This window comes from Mauremys mutica, chromosome 3 (genome assembly GCF_020497125.1).
Source record: "Mauremys mutica isolate MM-2020 ecotype Southern chromosome 3, ASM2049712v1, whole genome shotgun sequence".
NCBI classification, from domain to species: domain Eukaryota; kingdom Metazoa; phylum Chordata; order Testudines; family Geoemydidae; genus Mauremys; species Mauremys mutica.
Genome location: NC_059074.1, coordinates 124,346,404 through 124,367,423, shown reverse-complemented (window position 1 = coordinate 124,367,423; position 21,020 = coordinate 124,346,404). Strand labels below are relative to the sequence as shown.

The following is a 21,020-nucleotide window of genomic DNA, read 5'->3' as shown; positions in this document are numbered from 1 at the left end:
TTTGCTAGCCACTGCACGCTGCTCTTCCATTAAGTTCCTGATTCCATCCATTTTCTATTTTTTGCCTCTCTTTGATGTAACAAACTCTATCTATAGATTCTTTTCTGCTATGTAATATATTATTTCTGTACATGGACTTCCAAATGTCTTCTAAAACTTCTAGGGTGAAATCCTGGCCCAGTTGAAGTCAAGCAGGGTTTTGTCATTGAAATCAATGGGACTAGGATTTCACCCTTAGCCTCAGCTTCTTCCCCAAACACTGCGCCTGGTTCTGCAAATTCATCTTCGCAGGCCTGAGCCCATTCTTAGTTCTTCCCCATTCCTATTCTTATTTTGTAATATTTGTTGGTGGCCTGGATCTCTTTAAATTCTGTTTTGTGGTGCTCCTTGTGTTCATAATTCATTGTTGTGCCTTCCAGAAGTATTCTGTAAAATAAATACCTTATAAATACCTCATGATGCCTTTTGTATTGTAGTAGTAAGATGATCAGTAATAAGTGGTACTTTTATAGCAGTTAAATACTACTACTGTAGTTATTTATTGATCTACTAAGAATCTGTGTCCTCCAGTACTATAGTATCTGAGTGTCTTAGGTGGAAAGCTTAATAATTATATATTAATAATGCGTTTAGAAGTGTGCTTGGAATGAGCCCACCATGGAAGCACCCCTTCACAAAGCAGCAGATATTAACCTCTGATATATGGTATCATGTGTACAGAGTAAGCAGAAGGTGGGTGTTAAGTTTAACCATTGTGATGCCATTGTGTTGTGATATCTATCAAGAATACTTTACGCAGGAAGTATACCATGGGACCAGGGCCCTTGCTGTGCTCCACACATCTGTAAATATAAACCCCTGTTATATTACCAGCGTATCTCTGACACAGTATATCATTGTGCCAAAACTGAACTTGCACTGTGCTGTCATTGAGTCATATTACATAAGAGCTTGCAATGCATCTGCCCGCACAATACCTGGCTCAAGCCAGGCCTAACAGCCCTCAATTACATGAGTACTAAGTTATTATTTAATGATTATTTATGATATGCTAGATGCTGTATCAGACTCAAAAACAAAGATAGTCTTTGATCTGAAGAGTTTAAATTATTGAGATAGTAATTTTCAGGGGTGTTCTCTGTTTGCAAATATTGAACTGTGACAGCAGGGAGAAATAGGCTTTGCACAAGGTGTTAAGTGTATTCAGTATACAAAGAAGGACAGGCTATTGCTCCTTGGGATTCAGAATAGCTCCTAGGAATGTGTCCAACTGTCCAGTGTGTTTTAACAGATCAGTATTTCCAAACAAAAAACAATCTGGTTGGAATTTAAAATACCAGTCATCAACTGGAAACCTTGAGGTGAAAAAGGATTCCCACGAGGGAGGCGGTTTTGATTCCACAAGCTTGCTGGGCTCCACGGGGAAATACCCTTCCCTTCTGAGGTTCCCTTCACAGCAGCGTGCATGGTTGCTCAGCAGCAGCAGCAGGAGCGAGGCGGGTGGAAGGCAGAATGTTTAGCTGGTTTCCTCGGTAACAGCACCCGGCCGAAGGGAAGCAGTTATGCTGGATACACAGCGGAGCCAGTGCGAGCGGACGGCGGAGCCTTGACGTAAGTTATTGTTCCGCCATTCGGGCCCCTGCTGCAATGTGTCTCTCGTGGCTGGGTTCTGTGGGAAAGTGGTTAGAGCAAATCGTTTTTAAAAAGCAACGCAGGTGCCTGGGTGGGTCCTGGAGGCCGTGCACCGGGCCGTGCGCAATGAGTGAGTTACCACGAGAAGGTGCAGTGAAAGGGCGCTACAGAAAACCATCACAGTTGCCAACTTTAAGCACCGCGACTATCACCATAAGCCAAAAATCAAGCTAATCCCATTTCAAAACAAGGCCAAAACAAGCCAATCCCGAAGAACCCCAACACTCCATGTGACTAGATCCCCCTGGCCAGGGCCAGATTAACTCTCCTGTGGGCCTAGGGCTATTCGATTTTATGGGGTCCCTGGGGGGTTGGAGTGCAGGAGGGGGCTCAGGCCTGGGGCAGGGGATTGGGGTGCGGAAGAGGGTGCAGCTTCAGCTGGATGGTGGGGCCAGGGATGGTACAGGGGGTTGGGGTGCAGCAGGAGGTTTGGGGTGCAGGCTCTGGGTGGGAGTTTGGGTGTAGGAGGGGGCTCAGGGCTGGGACACAGGGTTGGGGTGGAGGTGTGGGGTCTGAGAGGGAGTTTGGGTGCAGGAGGGGGCTCTGGGCTGGGTTAAGGGGTTGGGGTGCAGGAGGGGATGTGTGGGGTGCAAGCTTTGGCCAGGAGGTGCTTACCTCGGGCGGCTCCTGGTCGGCGGCGCAGCGGGGCTAAGGCAGGATCCCCCAGAGTTGCCAAATCCGCAGAAACTAAGTGGAAATTGGGCTTGGTTTAGGCTGAGTTGGCTCGTGCGCTGCGTGGTGGCTAGCTTTTTGGCTTTCACGGCTTTTACAGTACCTTGTAGTTTCTTGTTTGGCTCCCAGCCCTGGCCCGCCCCTGGTCCCGGCCAATCAGAATGAGAGCTTGAATCAGGTGTTTTGGGCTCCAGTCCAGCTACAGCGTGTGTGCGCGTCTCCCTGCATGCATGACTGTGTGTGGCAGCGGTGCTAAGCGTGTGTGCGCATCCCCTTCCCTGCCCATGCCCCTGAACGCCCCTTGCCCATGAGAGCGGGTGGCAGGGTGCCGAGGCTCAGGGACTAGTGACTGGCCCTCAGCGCAGAAACTTGCCGCCGGCTGGATCAAAAGAAGCAGCAGGCCCCATCCAGCCCGTGGGCCTGCGGGGCCACCCCTTAGTCCAAGGCCCTGGGATGCAGCCCCCTAAAGCCCCTGCATTAATCCGACCCTGCCCCCAGCGTGCAGTCTGGGACTGTGGTGGGCCCACTGTGCATCCCTGACTCTGTCCCCCCCCTTTGCCCCGGCTTGCCGGGGGCTGATAAAAAAAACAGAAGCAACAAGCTGCAACAAGCTACAGGCCAAAAACTAGCCAACAAGCAACTCTCACAACCCAATTAAGCCAAAACCAAGCCCAATGTCTGCGTTTTTTCTGCAGGTTTGGAATGTCTGAAAATGAACTGTGCTTTCAGTTTACTCAAGCCCGAGAAGCAAAGCAGGATTACTACCATTCATTATTCAATACCAGCCATGTAGTTGGTGCTACGTAAAGCATAACGGCAGATGCAGGGTCCCAACCTGCTCCTAGCTTCGCTGCGATAAATACGGAGTCAGGGCCGGCTTTAGGACGTGTGGGGCCCGATTCGAAAGAGCTGTCGCCGAAATGCCGCTGAAGACGGCTGCAATTTGGCAGCAGCTCAATCGGTTGCTGCTGTTTCCGGCGGCACTTCGGCAGAGGGTGCGGGGCCCCTCTTAGGCGCAGGGCCCGATTCCCGGGAATCGGGGGAATCACCCTAAAGCCGGCCCTGTATGGAGTAACTCCAAAGACTCCAATAATTCTGTTTACACCAGCATAAATAGGACCAGAATTGAACTCAAGTTCTCTGCCCTGTGAGCTTACAGTGTCAGAGCATGATCTGAGCAGCACTTGGGGGTTGAGAACACTCAACAGGCATAAGTAACCTTGTAAAAGAACTACTCGAGTTTTGCACAGGAAAGGCTCCAGGCTCTGCAGTCTGGAGCTATAATGTAGTATTGTATTATAATGTACTGTTGTACAATGTACTATTTTGGACAAATACTGTAGAATATTATAAAACACATTTATTTACGCTGTTGCTTGTTCTTTTTTAATTATAGGGTGAGGTAGTAGCAAGCCCCTATATTTGTTTCCTAATACTGTCCATTATAATGGATTCTGGGGACCTTTTCTCTAAGAAGCATTAGCACCTCCATTGTTTGACATTCAGGACGGGGAGATCCCCTCATGCTACAAAAGTGCCTTTTCTGTGTCTGGTGAGAGTCTATTGAGATTTAGCTAAGGACTTGTCCACAAGAACAATGAGTTTGTGGCAAACTGGGGTGTTAATCTGCTCTGCACTAGCCTGCTGTGGTCTGACTGTCCCTCAGCACTGTGCTGATGCGCATTCCCCAGTTTTTGATGATGCGCTTTGAGCTAGTCTCATTTCAAAGAGGACTAGCTCAAAGCGCTCTGCCAAGCTGCTAACACACATCAGCAGGATGCTGACAGACAATCAGACCCCAGAAGGCTAGTACAGCGCACACTCACGCCCCTGCTTGCCATGAACAACTACAGGAATTGTTCTTGTAGATAAGCTCCAAATGTTTTGGCTCAAATCACTAAATATTGGGAAGAGCTCAGCCTTGTCACTCCCACTGCACTAGGAATACCAGTGACCTGCCAGAGCCGTAGCAGCACTGTGGGCAGGGGAATGGAGAGAGCCCGGCTGGGCTGCCTGGACAACCCCTTCTTTCCTTACACCCCCAGGCCAGCACATAGTCCTAGCATCTGGGTGGGTGAGAGAGAGTCAGACCAGGCTCCTCTCTTTGCCAAGAGCTGGGAATGGGTGACAGGGATGGATCACTTGATGATTACCTGTTCTGCTCATTCCCTCTGGGGCACCAGGCATTGGCCACTGTTGGAAGACAGGATACTGGGCTAGATGGACCTTTGGTCTGACCCAGTATGGACGTTCTATAAATAAATAATTGGAGATATACCTACCTCCTAGAACTGGAAGGGACCTTGAAAGGTCATCGAGTCCAGCCCCCTGCCTTCACTACTAGGACCAAGTACTGATTTTGCCCCAGATCCCTAAGTGGCCCCCTCAAGGATTGAGCTCACAACGCTGGGTTTAGCAGGCCAATGTTCCAACCACTGAGCTATCCCTCCCCTGCTTATGTGCTTCTGTAAATCTGCCCTAGACCCTGCACATGGTTTTAGCAGCCTCTGGGACACCATCTGGGCAGGAGCTCCCTGAATTCCCAAGTAAGGAGGGGCAAGGGAGATGAGCCATGCTCCCACCCACCTTTAGTACTATAGTATATTTTCCCGTAGGGCCCCTACCTCATTCAGTATACAGGACGGACTCACAAGGGGGGAGTGAATTAAGTTTGCACAGACAGTCCTAACTTAATTCTGGCATTTCTTAATCTTAACTTTTGCGTACTTGAATTTGCAACCTTAATAATGTTCTTTAACATAGTTTGTTGTATGTAATTTCCTATATTATAACAATGTCCAGAGGTACGATCTGGACCCCTTTGTGCTAAGTTTTGTACAAGCACATTCAAAGACACAGTTCCTGCTCCAGAGCATTTAGAATCTAAAATCAGATTAGAATCTCAACTTGTCTCCTTATAATAAAATGCAATGGGCCAAGTTCAGATGGGATGTGTAAGTTAGATCCCCTTTCTCTAGTTTAAGTTCCCTTTAAGCTATTTGTACACACTGATGTCTAAAGGATTATACATTGATGTACCGTGTATACCATGGAGCCTGGAATGAGATGTAAAAGGTGTAAACCAAAGTAAGGGAGGAGCTAATTAATGAACATTTTTTAACTCTTTGAGGTGCAAATTACAATAGCACACACTCCAGACACTGGGCGAGTGGGTGTAAGTAGCTCTATGGCTGTCCTGTTTAGTGTAAGGGAATCTAATTTACATTTCCTGACTGAATGTGCCCCTGTGAGTCTACATAAATGAGTTTAGAAAGAGTCTAGAGGGAATCTAAGTTGGCATATCATAAATGTTGAGGGATCTGTATGAAAGCATAGGTTTGCTTCCACTTAGCCTCCCTCTAGACTTTTTTACTTACCTGTGACTCTGGTCCAACCAGTGGATTTCATTGCTATATTTAGTATAAAACTGGGTGTTAATTTAATCAAGGCGCTGGATTGGTTAAATATGCCAGGACTTTTCTTCTGGTTTTAAGTGTGTGAATTTAGTGATCCTGAAAAACTGAAGTTCCTTTTTTTAAAAAAAAAATCCACAGACCAGGTGCAGCATAGGCAGCAGTAATGAACATTTCCCCACACTGCCCTACTATTGCGCCTCAAATCTGACCTGGAGGAGATGACCTCCAGGGCTAGTTTAGTCTCCAAAGCCACAGGAGAACTGTGGGCTACCATGGCTCTGCCCCACAGGGAACTAAAAAGACAACTTGTGAGCATGCTCTGATCTCAGCCCAGCTCTATATTCTCCATCGAGGGTGGAGCTCTCCTCGGGCCCTCCCCTGACTGCACACGGGAGAACTGCACTGTAATGGCTAGATGCTGCCAGACCCTTTCTGCCTCCCTACATGCACCCATCCTACTGGTCACTCTATTGTGCTGCAGGAGAAAATAAAAGCATCTGCTACAAAGGGGTTTTGTTTTGTTTATTTAAAGAAACAAGCTGGGATTTAATTGATGACGGATAACCCCATTAACCCTTCATTTCCAGCTGTCATAGCTTCTCCCCTTCCTTAAACCTGGCAGTGTGCTCTTTTCTCTCTCATGTGCTTTTACCACAAGAACATTCAGTTCAATCCCTCCACACAAGTCTGTCCAGATAACAATGAAGCTGTTTTAGAATTAGAAGTGAATTAGAATTGGCTTTTTAAAAGAAAAGAAATGTAAACCTTGAGGGGTGGGAGGGCAGGGGGAGTATTGGGTGGTTTGTCACTTTCTCATATCAATTTACTATCAAGGAAAATTGTAACCAAGCCTTGGCAAATCTCCTTTTTAAAAAACGTGTCCCACACTCTGCCAGGCCTAGCCCCAAACAAGGGGTGGCCACAGACAATACTGATGTGTCACGTTGTGTTATGTTAGATGGAGCAGTGATTGAACCATGTTTAAATCTGATTTTCAAACTTTGTCCTACGGCCAGCAAAGATGGGGGGCCAGCACATACTTCTGCAAAGCCTGGTTTGTCCAACAGATTTGTTGGGTAAATACCAACCTACATATAGTGACGAAAAAGCTGTGATAACTGGCTGCTGTGCATGGAGTCAAACTATGTTACAGCTATACTCAAAAACCACGTTGAGTAGCTTAGGCTCCTGCATATGCAAAATATTTCTCCTTCTAACACGTCTAGTGTGGCTGCCCAAACTCTATTAGATGAACTTTTTGCTGCAACTGAGTTTAAACTTAAGCACCTTAGTTACACTTGGTTGTTTAGCTACTGTAGACTGAGTCACACACTGGGTGTAGTACTAAGGTCCTGATCCTGCAAGCTTTTATGCATACACATGCTTAACTGTAAGCACATGAGTAATCTCATTGAAATCAGTGGGACTTTAAAGTGTTTAAAGTTAAGCAAAGGTATAAATAGGTGTAGGATTAGGGCTTTATGCACAGCTCTCCCACATTGCTTCCTGATGAAACTACACAGACGTCCTCTGTCAGATGCTTTGCAGAAATGGCATTTTCCTGAGTGACTTCAAAGAGACCATGACAGGACAGTGATCTGATTTAAGACATAACTTTGAAACAGAATGTGAGTGACAATCAGATGTGTTACAAAAGGCTTTTTTTTAAAAAAACAACAAAAACAACCCCTCACTTCCTCTCTGCAAATAATCAGGAAATTCCCCTCACAGTTTTCCACGTCACTAATATTTCTGGCAACTCTTGGAATTCTTTCTTATAGTTTTCCACAGATCACTGTGTTTGCAGTCTATCTCATTGTAGAGTCTAAAGTCATTCAAGGGTCCTACAAAAATTCCCAGCACAACTGGCACCTACAGGTATGGTTGTAGGGATGAGATCAGCAATTTACTGGGCATGGAGAATGGATTCAGACTTTTAGCCCTACAGGTGGTACTCCCAGCTCAAGATTGAGGCATGCTGAATGGGGCACATTGTGAGGAAGTCATGTTGAATTTGACACGACTGCTTCCTATGCTGTTTGATTTCATACTTCATGGGCTTGGCTATCCAGGGCTGAGAATCCATCCACTAATTTCACTTAAAATATTTTATTATGAAGCTAGAAGAGCTGAGGCATATCTTCAATGTTTTTCTCAACTAAAACTATACTACTTTTTCTTGTTTTCTGTGATATAATCATCAGTTTTACTATGGCGGAAAGCAAGCAAGAGAGGAGCCTGACTCATCTTTTAGATGGCTTGGAAAAGGCCCACAGAGCCGATGTTCAACTTTACACCTCAGGACACTTAAACCATAACAAGCTTTATAAGCCCCGAGAGACTGTAAAACCGGGATACTGGGACAGCGCCAAGAAACAAGCACGTTTCATGACAGAAAGAAAGCAACTCCCAGCTCAAAATGAGACAGCCAAGAAGATGAAAAATAGTTTGGCTGATTTCACCCCCAGCACCACACTGGTTCCAGTACTTGCCAAATCCGCCTCTCCTATCTCCAGACACTCTCAGGCCCTCATGGCCAGTGTTGATCGCTCAGTGAATGGCCCATTAACTTCTACTCCTTTGGAAAAGCAGCTGAAAGAGCTTAAAAAGAAAATAGAGGAGGAAACCGACAGACTCAAAAAGCCACTTAAAAGAGAAGAGTTAGATGTGCCAGAGATGAAGGTGTTGAAGTACAAGCCAGTTAAGAACAGCCGACGTTGTGCTGCTGAAGTTGCTAAGGACGAGTACCGGTTTATGCCTTCATATTTGGCTGGAGTGACTAAAACTGATCAGTTTAACAAGTTTTTACATTTTCAGAGGGATTTTATTGCCAAGCACGATCTGCTAGAGAATGACATCACTGGGAGCAAAGCATCAGAGCGGCATGAAAGGAAGTTGGCTCAGGTAAGGAAAAGCATCTCAGTAATTATTACAAAAACAACACATCCTCCCACCCCACACACACACACCACACCACACCACCACCATCTCCCCCCAGATCCTACAAACTTTCTAAACTGGACACGGTAAGAAATGATAAATCTGATCATTGCTACATGAAAGCCCCACTCGTAGCCAAGGAGTTACAGTCCCAGATTCATTTAGTAGTAGTTAGAGACTGAAAAGACTTGTTAGGTTCTCATTTGGGCACCGAACTGCAATGCTGGGTCACCTAACAGCTGATTAATACTGCTGTGAGCAGGGAAATGTATTTCTGTCTGGGCATGTGAGAGAATCATTTTTACAAGGGCTTGTGTCCCTTGATCCTTTTCATGGTGCGCAGGGGTGTGAGGGTGGGTACAAATTTGTTCTAGGCCAAGGAAGAATCATAGCACAGGCTGACAGTGTGTCAGTATTGGTCCCAATGACCATGTATCGCATGGGGCCTTTCTCAGAAGCACAGGGTATTGGCTAATCCTGATCTTGCTCTTGAGTTCTTAAACTTAACAGCAGGAATACAGGCTAACCATGATTTGATTTGGGATGAGGCTTTGGGCTTTGCATACTGGATGACTCCAGTTGGGCACTCTATTCAGCTTGAATCAAGAGAGAGTTTGGGAGGTGATGTAGCCAAGCTTTTTGCATCCACCCTTCAATGCAAGTGGTCTCCCACTCTAAAACTGGCCTTGATTAAGGGTGTCCAGCTTGGATGTGAATCTCAGAATGGGATGAAGATGGTACTAGCAGAGGTTCTCTGGTGCACCATAGAATCCCTGCTTGCACTGCAGCATTCAAGTCACCAACACTAATTGTTGTGTATTCTTGAAACCCACCAGGTTGCAGAGGTCTCTAAGGAGGGATGCTGTTTTGCTGATGGGCCACTCTATTGATGGGCCAGGGGGACTTTAGATAGCTTAGTTGTCCTTGGCGATTGATACAATGGCTCCTAATTGTCCTCTCTGTCAGCTTTGTCTGCCTAGGTCACCGTGGTATTCAGAGACCTTGGGAATGATGCAGTAGGCAGGGAGATAACTAGAGAGCTAAAACTACTATGGCAGAAACAGAAATCTGTCTGACTGCAGCATACAAGGTTTTTGAAATGTTATCCTGTGGCTGTGCAAGAGCCAAAGCTCCCCCTCCCCCAATTTGCACATTAGCTATTTTATAAGAGTGCCGCAGGTAGGTGATCAGGGGTATTTGCAGACAGGGAGTTGAGCTTAACAGGCCAGTGACTAGTCATGGCTGCTCGGCAGAGAGGGAGACTGATAGTCCAGGCTTGAAAGAGGCAGCAGTGAGAGCATTGTGCAAACCGCTTGTTGGCAATGAAATGGGTGATGAACAGCTAAGGAAAGGAGTGCTCCCACTTCTTGGATGCCTCCAACCTACTGCAGCAGCTGCACTAGGACAAAGTGTACATTTCTGGTAAGAGGGCCAAGTGCTTGAGGATGGATAACCACCACCAGACCTTTGGCTCCTCTGAGACACAAGCTGCCATGCTGAGAGAATTGGCTAAGAAGTTGGTTACTTCCACTTGCAATACGTGTTCCTAGAACAGTGGTTCCTAAACTGGGGTTTGTGAACCCATGGGGGTTCACGAAATGTTACAGGGGGTTCTTGGGGAAAAAATTCCGTAATGGCGACAGAGCCATAGGGACCCCAGGCAGCACGGGGCCAGCAGCTCGGAGCCTTGGGGACTTCGAAGAGCTAAGCAGATCAGAGCAAGCATATCTACCACACTGAGGAGATTGAAACTTCAAGACTCTTTATATGAAATAGAAAGAGAGGTGAATATTTTTTGCTGTTTTTAAAATTAAATAGGCTGCTAGTGTTGTTTTAAAATTATTATGAAGAACAAGTTTAAGCTTTGTCGTAACGTGCGTTGTTTGCCTGGACTGCCCCCCCCCCCGTAGGTCCCTCCCCTTTTTTTCTGGCGGTCCCCATGGGCCCCCCCAATTTTCTGGTGGTGCCCCCCCACCAGGGCCCAGGTTGCGTGGGGGCTTTGCCCACCCCTTTCTTCTACTGGTGCCTCTGATAGGAGCCTTGTCTTGTAACAGGCTTCATCAAAATTGATACAAGCTACAAAAGTGAGATCTTGGAAGAGTGTTGCCGTTTTCATAATGTAATAAAAATCCTGTAACGATAAATAATAATAAATAGTGTGTAATAAGCATGTCATAAAAAGAAGTTTTATATTTACAAGATCACTGCTTTTATAATTTATGCTGAGGTTAGGGAGAAAATCCTTGGAAATATTCATTTTTAGGAGGGGGTTCACGAGACTTGACATTTAGGTGAAAGGGGTTTGTGGGTTGTTAAAGTTTGGGAACCACTGCCCTAGAGGAATATCTCTCCACTTGGTCCCAGGGTGCATCAGGGAGAACAAGAGGAGAGTAGGCAAAGGAATGAACAACTGCCTGAGAGAGACCTTCCAGGAACTGCCTGATTATAGACTTGACGTTGCATTAAAGATGCCCAGAAAACCAAGAGTTTATAGGCCAACCTTGCATTTACTAATTCTTCATCCAAGAGACTCTGTTACAGGTGATAACGAATCAAGAGAGACTTTTCTTCACTGGGAAGAAAGTATGGTCATGCTGCCAGTAGAATGAGCTAGAGAAGGTACATTGTTGTGAATCAGAATCAGAGGAGCGAGGTTTGCCACAATTTGAAATGAAGGGATTGTATGCTGTTCATTATCATAAGCAGGAAAATGGCATCTTGCTATTAGAATAAAAGAGCAGTGTAGCCTTAATAAAAAAAACCCCACAACTGTTTTGATGCAAAAACATTGACATTTCTCTACAAAAATGCAGAGAATATTTCCTCCAGGACAAGTCTGAGTCCATCACATTTTTTTGCGACTTTGTGAAAGTCGACTACAGTTAAAGCTGTTAGCCAGCAGCAATGGCAAACTCTGGCTTTTGATCGAATCTGCAAATTTTCCTTTCTGCCTCTGTTGGGAAATATTAATGTTCACAAAGTGAAACTGTGCATGTCTCATCACCTGAATAAGGACATCTCCCTGAAACAGGTATGATTTGGAGATGGACAGAGCACTAGAAGACTAGACTAGAAGCACTATAGAGCAAATGTTGCAGTGGATGGGGATGGAGCAGATGACCTGACATAGCTCTTCTGTCTCTAATGCCTAAGATTTTGTAATCAGAAGAGATGCCTATATGAACAGTCACAACACCCTGAGTAGGGCCCTACCAAATTCATGGTCCATTTTGGTCAATTTCATGGTCATAGGATTTTAAAAATTGTAAATTTCATGATTTCAGCTATTTAAATCTGAAATTTCACAGTGTTGTAATTGTAGGGGGTCCTGATCCAAAAAAGAAGTGTGTGTGGGGAGGGGGGTGCAAGGTTATTGTAGGGGAGGTTGCGGTACTGCTACCCTTTCTTCTGCACTGCTGCTGGCGGCGGCGCTGCCTTCAGAGCTGGGCAGCTGGAGAGCGGTGGCTGCTGGCCGGGATCCCAGCTCTGAAGGCAGAACCTCTGCCAGCAGCAGCACAGAAGTAAGGATGGCCTGGTATGGTGTTGCCACCCTTACTTCTGCGCTGCTGCCTGCAGAGCTGGGCCCTCAGTCAGCAGTTGCCGCTCTCCAGCCTCCCAGCTCTGAAGGCGGCAGGATGTAAGTGTGGCAACACCATACCAGGCCATCCTTACTTCTGTGCTGCTGCTAGCAGCGACTCTGCCTTCAGAACTGGGCTCCCGGCCAGCAGCCGCTGCTCTCCATCCACCCAGCTCTGAAGGCAGCACAGATGTAAGGGTGGCACCATAACCCCCCTAAAATTGCAACCCTCCTGCAAATTCCTTTTGAGTCAGGACCTCCAATTTGAGAGAGGCTGGTTTCCCCCATGAAATCTGTATAGTATAGGGTAAAAGCACACAAAAGACCAGATTTCATGGTGGGAGACCAGATTTCACAGTCCGAGATGCATTTTTCATGGCTGGGAATCTGGTAGGGCCCGAGCCATGAGGTTATAAATGTTGCATACCTTGTCCAAGATTTTCTTCTTTTTCTCACTCTCCATGCTAACAGTTTTCTTTAAGGAATGAGATGATGGATTCTAAGGGCAACATCCTCATCTGTTGTAAACAGGCATAGATCTGTGGAAGCCTGTGGCGTTACACTGATTTATAACAGCTGAGGAATAGGCCTTAAATGTCTAAGCAGTGATACTTAACAATATATTCAGGCGTAATATACTAATCACTGCCTATAACACTCTTCCTCAAGCTTCTCTTTATTTCCTCTTGGCTGTTATAAACAACACTTACTTTTCATTTCCCAATCTGAGCCTTTCTTCTTATTGCTGAGCAGGGTTCGCCACATGTATTTTTCATCCTGTGAACCATGTTATATGAGTGAGAGAAAATCTTTCCTTGAGTGATCTCCGCCTAATCCTGCAATCTTTCAGAAAGGGCTCCACAGATCCACAGAGGGTTGAAGGACTGCTGTTTGAGAGTCACTGCTTTAAAGTATATCCCTGAGTCTCAAGCCTGTGCTGTGCTGTCTGTACCTCCTAGAGCTGAGTGGGGATGACGCATCCAACACGCACCTGCGTGCAGTTGTTAATTCTGATTTTTACTGCAGGAGCTCCAGAAGATCTGTGATTGTAACCGTCCCCATTTCAAACGGTTGCAGGTCTTTGGGGATGTGTTTGAAGATATTTGCAACAGCTCTTTGATATTTGGTGATATTCTGAAGGAAGTTAAGGTAAGAGATACCAGTCAGGCTTAGCACATTGTGATCTAAAGGTTCTCTAACTCCTGTTTTGTATTACCAGTGTTGTGCCCTATGCACCCTAGGGACCGTTCACAAAATGTCACTGAATCAGCTAACACTACTCTATGCAACCAGCATTTCCACATTTATACTTTCCTTTTATTCCTCCCTGATCTCTTGGCCACACATTAAAATCAGACACACCTGTTAAGTTTTCCTGTGCTCCTGATATCCTCAAAGAACCTCCTAATTTGTATGTAATTGCTATGCTCCCACAGGGGTTGGATGATTCTGTCTTCATTTATGCTCTCTCCTGGCTCCTCTGCTCTATTTTGCTAAACATACAAGAGCAGAGAAGTGTTGAGCGAGAGAGAGCAACTGTAGAAAAAGTCAGTCTGCCTGCATGCCCAGCAATTTGAGGTGACAAAAGCTTGTTCTGCACCCCTACCATCACCAGGTATCACTTTGCTAATCTTCCACAGATCCATTCAGGGGATGGCAGCATTGCGCAAGCTGTAAACATGCACACAGTGGGAGGTGGGGGCTTGCGTAGCCTATAAAGATAATGTTTGCTTATATTCATATAAAAATATGTTGAAATGTATGTAGGCCCCAAAAGGCTTGACAATAGCCAAGTGAGGCCTGGTAAAATATAAGGAAAGTTAAGTAAAACAGTTCAGAAGCAAGTTGGAAATAAGTTCGGGCATAACCCCAAGTCATGTTATCTGGTTATACCGAACGAAGGACAGGGGACACCTGATACGGTTTTAATCAGGGTGCAACCTTATTATTGGATGTCTGGGACTACCTGGCAGATAAAAGTGTACAGTGCAGGAAACTCCATGATCATTCAATATCTCCCAGGAGATTCCACCAGCACCTCTCCCACCCTTTTTTCCCCTCCCAACCTGTTGCTGGGACTTACCATCCACCACCCCTTGAACGAGCCTGAAGGTGGACTATAAGAAAGAGCGGTCGGCTTCCTGCCATGCCAGTCATAGGAGCCCCGAATCCCCACCCCTACTTCTGCTTCTTTAAAAAACAGCTCCTTTTTAAGACCTTCACCAAGCCATTTATCTGGTCACCTTATCCTTCCCCTGAACTGGACATCTGCCACAAGGAGGTGCCAGTAATTACCATCCAGGCAGGTTCCCAGACATCTCCTAATGCCCCTGTTATATCAGCCAAAAATGTGTCTGTGCCCAAGTTTGTCAGGTGGACCCTATCGTCCTGAAATAACTCTGGTGCCCCATACACTATGCCAGAATGCAAAATTACTGACCCTTCTATGGCTCCAAGGAATTTGGCCACTTCCCTGTTCACATACCCCCTTACCTTGTCCACCTTGGGGAGGCTTCACAGCTCCCTGCCAGATTCTGCACTGAAGCATATCTAACCACACAACTTTTACTCCTGGAAAAAGTTCTCCATTAAGTCCACCCCTTCACACATTCCCCTATGTGCACCACAATTAAATCTGGTGACTGCTGATAAGCCCTCACAGCATACAGCTGTGGCATCAGCTGGTTCCATAACATGCCCCTCTTTCTGTGCCATCTCAGGATTGCTTCATCACTGAATCCCAGCTGCAAACCCTCAGGCAACTTGGATGCCTACCTATGCGCTCAAAAAAACCCCAATACTGTGCCTGCAGATCCACACCACCATCTGCATGGCTGGTCATCCAACATCTGGAATGGAAGTACAATAAATTAACACTGACTCACTACCTGGGATCTCACATACATTCTGTCGGCTTCTGAATGCCAATATCCGATTGCCTGAATTGCTTCTGCCCCCATGCCCAGCAGTGCTGCTGCTGGTGACACCCCAATCCTGAATGAGTGGGAATCAAATTCCTGGGTTGGCAGTATCAGCCTTGTCAGTCCCTGTCTCAACACTGTAACGAACTGGTACATTGCGAGGGGACTCCCGTCACCATGCATAAAGAGAGACCCACCCCTCTCTAGGTGTATCCCCATGCATACCCTCAAAGCCTCCATGGGGCAGACCTCAGCCTCACCACCCACCTGTAGAATAATGGATTCACCCCTGCCTCCTTGATCAGTCATTGACCATCACTTCTTGCCCCTGCCAGTATCCATCACGCTGTTCCAAAACCCTTCCCACACCCACTTTTGCAGCAGCTTCTGAGCCCTTCTCTCACTTCCTGCCTGTAAATAACTGTTCCCCCTCCCCCGGCAAGCCAGGCAATGCCCTCCCCCGGCTAGGGTGACCATAGTTCCCAAAGGGAAAATGGGACACCATGTGGGGCTAGCCTGAGCTACTCCCCTCCCCTACAGGGCTGGCACGAGTCGCTCATCCGAGCGCCCCCCCCCCGCGTGGGCTACCATTGCTGCCCCCCCACCCCGCACATTCCTCTGTACCCCGCTTGTTTGACAAAAGTGGGCATTTGTCTCGTTTGCTCTTGCCAACTGATCAAGTCAGCAAGAGCAAATGGGACAAATGCCCGCTTTTGCCAAAAAAAAAGTCAGGACAGGGCTTAAAAAGGTCCTGTCCCAGCCAAAATGGTCACCGTACCCCCCCAACTTAAGCTGCAGTGCGGTCATTGTAAACATGGTTTGCTCTTAACTGGTTTTTACAAGTGTTTTAAATAAATTGTTAATGTTTTGGAAAATGTTAGTGGTATGGTATTTACACAAATGCTAATTAAAATCATATTTAATGTTAAATAGCCAATGAAAAAGTAAAAATATAGTTAATCATGGTAGTGGAAATATAGGAATGGTAAAAGATACGTTTAATTTTAATTATTTAAGGGGTGTTATAACTGATTATAAAAAGGGTAGCCTGCTACTTTTAGCTTAGGTAAGCCCATCCACCATGAAGGAACCACTAGAAAAAGGATTATACCCATTTTCTTCATTTAGGGACTAATCACCTCTAAAAATGCCTCATTTCACCTTAAAATGTAAGTATAAATGTAGCGTATGGTTATATTGTAATGACTATTTTCTTAACTATTTTATATTAAATAAAATTTTTAATGTTATCACATAATGTGCCATTCATAGTCCACCACTAAATTAAATTATCTATAATCACTCTGCAGGTTCAAGCCTTAAAAAATTCAGTTTGGTTTTTTCCCTCATTTTTAAACTGCAAATTGGAAATACATAAATCAAAGGTTACACTTGAAGGTTTATAGCAATTAACTAGGTCTCTTAACATAACTTGACAAAATCTTCAACCTTAATAGGCATAGAGCACATGCCATTAAAAGGTACTAAATCCTGAGTTTCACAAGGTCTTTAACTGTGACTTTATTAATGCTACAGACTCTATCTTTCCTTATATTTTCAATATTTGCCTTTCATCTTCATTTAGGCTGCTGTTCTCCAGTTTCTAAGGGTTTGTCTACACTATGCACCTTTTAGTGACATGTCTGTGCAGTTACAGCTGTGCTGCTAAAAGGCGCACAGTGTAGTCACTCTTTGTCGGCAGCTTTGTTGGCAGGAGAGTGCTCTGCCAACAAAGTGCTGTTCACACCGGCACTTTTCATTGGCCAAAACTTTTGTCATTCAGGGTTAACCTTTCAGTGCCTTAATTTCCCTCTCTGTAAAATGGGGATGATAATACTTTCCTGTGTAAAGCTCTAAAGGTATGTCTACACTACCCGCTGGATCGGCAGTGATCGATCCAGCAGGGATTGATTTATTGCGTCTAGTCTAGACGTGATAAATCGACCCCCAAGTGCTCTCCCGTCGACTCCTGTACTCCACCGCCACGAAAGACGCAGGCAGAGTTGACTGGGAAGCGGCAGAAGTCGACTCCCTGCAGTGAAGACACCATGGTGAGTAGGTCTAAGTACATCGACTTCAGCTATGTTATTCACGTAGCTGAAGTTGCGTAACTTAGATCGATTCTCCCCCACTCCCAGTGTAGACCAGGCCTTAGAGATCTATGTATGAAAAATACTGATGACTGTATTATCAACTAGCTGCATTAGTCAGTGTTTGTTATCCCCCCTCTGTTTCTGAACTGTCGTCAGGTTGAAAGATAACATGTAAAACTCTCTGGACATCAAATCTATTTGTCCCTCCAACTGTACCCTGGTGATAGTGACTCTAATATGGAACAGAACCTAAAAATTCAGTGACGAAAATTGAGTTTCACTCTTTCTGTTCTGTACATAGTCGAGTTATGCCATTGCCATTAGACAGTGCCAGGTTGACATACCGTCTGATATTTGAGAGGGAGAGAAATGGCAACAATTCACACTTGTTAAGAAAGTGAACACACCCCAATGCCTTCCAATAGTTGGCAGTGGGTAATGGCAAAAGGCAGGAAATAGAGTACTATCTTGGATGAATGGCAGCAAGAAGGAAGGAGCGGCGGGTTGGAAGAGGGTTGGAGAACAAAGACAGTCTACATTAAAGGAAGCTCAAGGGGGTGGAAAGAATGCACTTCTGATCGGTATATTTACTAACAAATGACATGATCCAGCTCTTTCAAATGACTTCCGTGAGATCAAGACCACACTCACTCCTAGCCCTTTCAGAAAAGGTTCTTGTAGAGCACATACAGTATGTAAAGTGAATCCAGTCTGTATAATCTCTGAACACTGTTGATAATTGTTCTGTAATGTTCCTCATTCCTCTTTGTTTGTTTAGAATGAATATGAGCTCTACATGGTGATACTTCTGGATTCTCTGCCTACAACACAATACAAGGTAATAGGCATTTGCCAGTGGCAGCGCAGAATGAGGTCACAAGGTCAACGTTATTTGCATTCAAAACTTAGAAAACAGCGAGCGGAGCCAAATGCATAAGTTAAAACTTCCTTTGGACACATGCAAACAGACACATGCACACACATGCTCACACAGAAACAAGTTACATGAAACTGAATAGCCCTTATTTTGTCCTGTGCTTTAGACACATTTAGGACCACTGAAAGTGATGTGCACTTATCTTTGATACAAAGATCCAAAGTCTGCCCATTCTTTCACTGCTCATGAGGACTTCTGCAGGAGCACCAAAAGCAAAAGGTTAAGGTGGAAGCAGATTTCAGGCATAAAAACAGAGTTGGCAGAAACAGCATGAATTGAATGTGTTGAAGCAGTTCACCCAACCATGAACTCTGGCTGTGCAGTATATGTATTGTTGGGGGCTTTGACTTCATTGATGCATACTGCATCTACACACTGTTCATTCTGTATTAAGATATGTTCCATTTTCTTCTGTGGTCCAAAGGGGGAATTTGAGTAGAACGAATGGCTCGGGGATTCGTAATTTAAATTCAGTATTTATCTCTAAGTCACTGGTTGAAGTACCCACAGAATGATAGTGACTTTTCGTCACTACCACTGACATCTGTTTTGTTGCTCTCTGTTGAGTGAGCTAGCGGTTTCACTCCAATTCCTAGTGGACTTATATCTGCGTCATAAAATACCACCCACACAAATGGGAAAGAAAGCATTCTGAATAAGTGCCAAACTGCAATATCCAGCTATGTGTAGACACGTTACATAAAAATATGTTCACACAGCCAGATGTTTAAAGCTAAGAGAGTGGGGAGGGTGCCTCCAAGAAATGTTCTGCACAGTGGTTTTGTGGGAAGCACAAAATCTGAATTTAAACTTTGGTATTTGTACTGAAAATTACACAGAGCTGTGTAAACATTTCAAGCCAGAAACTCCTGTCCAAGGCAATTTGGTGGTGTATTGTTCCCTTAAAGCAGGAAGAGAATTCCTCCTGTGCACGGGAACTCACCACTGGAATGAAACTGGAAAAGTTAGCTCCCTGCGCCTTCTGCATCAGCTCCCTGCCCCTCTCCCCTTCTTTCCCCTTAGCAAAAAGGGAAGAAAAAGACATGTCAGGAGTGTTCTGGGGTGCAGTGCAGGCAGGACAGGGATGGAGAGTGCCGTGATTCACCTGATTCTCCAGCAGCATGTAGTCCTTTGGGCCAGGGACTGGGTAGCTTTGAATCAGGTAGCAGAAACTGGCTCTTTAAGGGTATGGATCCATAGTAGCTGGGAACATGATCCCAGAGTGGGTAGACAGGCGCATACTAGCTCCACTTGAGCTAGCCCACTAGAAATAGTTGTGTGGCTACAGACCCAGGGAGTCAGGTAATCTGGCGTGTTTGTTCTCAGGGGCGCTAGCCCAACCCGCCACACATGCTGTGGTGACCACACTGCTAGTTTGAGCACTCTTACTCAAGGAGAGCTAGGGCACATTCGTCAGCCTGCGCTGGGAAGCATGCTCCCAGTTGCTGTGTTGACACACCTTATTCTCTCTGGCAATTGTTTTGTTTTCTGCTGTGTTATATATTGCTGTCATGAAGCTCGTAACACAAGGATACTGGGTGACATTTTATACTTTCATTTTGCTTTTACTGTGAAATATAAAAGTAATCATTTAGGTCAATGGTCTCCTGCCAACCACAAGTACATGATTTTGTTGTAGGCTCAAGGTGAAAATCCTGTGGGAGTAAAATCCAATGGGAGTTTACCATTTACTTCAATGGGGTGAGGATTTCACCCTAGATACCACCTCCCTTCCTTAATGGCACTCTGTGCTGGGGTCCTGGTGCTGCTGTATTACTATGATGATCTGTTGAAATCACGGTGGAAGGTAATGATGAACCTGGCACAGCTGACAGCAGTGGAAGTGTGCTTTCTCTAGCACAGGGTTCGGCAACCTTTCAGAAGTGGTGTGCCGAGTCTTCATTTATTCACTCTAATTTAAGGTTTCGCGTGCCAGTAATAAATTTTAACCTTTTTAGAAGGTCTCTTTCTATAAGTCTATAATATATAACTAAACTATTGTTGTATGTAAAGTAAATAAGGTTTTTAAAAATGTTTAAGAAGCTTCATTTAAAATTAAATTAAAATGCAGAGGCCCTGAACCAGTGGCAAGGACCAGGGCAATGTGAGTGCCATTGAAAATCAGCTTGCGTGCCGCCTTCGACACACGTGCCATAAGTTGCCTACCCCTGCTCTAGCATAACTAGCCCATTAATCCCTCTCGTTGCTTCTCTACTGTGTATCCCACAAGCAGCAAAGCCTTCAGCTGGGTAGGAATGGAGAGACAGTCGGCTAGGGGAGACACAGCATTGTCAGTCCTTTCTCTGTTGGTAACCACCTTTATTTTACCTTTCCAATGTCTCTGTGGAATTAGAATGAATTGTCTATTTATAGAGATGGGTGTTTTTCTGGTTCATCAGTGGAAGTGTTAGCATTAGCACTTATCCTCATTCAGAAGCTTCCCTAAGAATTGATTTTTCACCTAAAATATATATATATATATTGTGCTAGGTCCTGCATATTCAGTGAAGAAAAATGGTACAAGTTCTTGTATGTTTCTTCTGTATGCCCGTTATAAACATGCATGTCCTCATATTTCACTCCTGTTTATTTAATCTCAGACACTGATGGCTCAGGTGAAAGGTATGGGGAAAAGACCCGTGAAGACACAAGAAATAGAAGCGATCAGGCGAGAAGTACAGACCCTTGTGAAAAAAGCCAAAAGTGTCTTGGAGAGAAATGAAGAGTAAGTGCCATAAGTGTAAGGGACATGCAAACCAGATGTGTTATCTC

At 45.2% G+C, this 21,020-nt stretch overlaps 1 protein-coding gene across 6 annotated transcripts in view; it reads left to right on the top strand.

Moving 5' to 3' along the window:
- The first annotated feature begins 970 nt into the window (after positions 1 to 970).
- C3H6orf118 (chromosome 3 C6orf118 homolog) overlaps positions 971 to 21,020 on the top strand; it is a 54,351-nt gene continuing 34,301 nt past the window's right edge. For 3 of the 6 annotated variants that reach the window (XM_045008834.1, XM_045008835.1, XR_006577786.1), the window contains exons 1-5: positions 971 to 1,611; positions 7,985 to 8,684; positions 13,324 to 13,446; positions 18,090 to 18,149; positions 20,849 to 20,973. In XM_045008834.1, coding sequence (XP_044864769.1) covers positions 1,466 to 1,611; positions 7,985 to 8,684; positions 13,324 to 13,446; positions 18,090 to 18,149; positions 20,849 to 20,973 — 1,154 coding nt within the window. In that variant the 5' untranslated portion in view covers positions 971 to 1,465. The remainder of the gene's footprint in view (positions 1,612 to 7,984; positions 8,685 to 13,323; positions 13,447 to 18,089; positions 18,150 to 20,848; positions 20,974 to 21,020) is intronic. The other 3 variants (XM_045008832.1, XM_045008833.1, XM_045008831.1) reach the window with 2 other exon arrangements.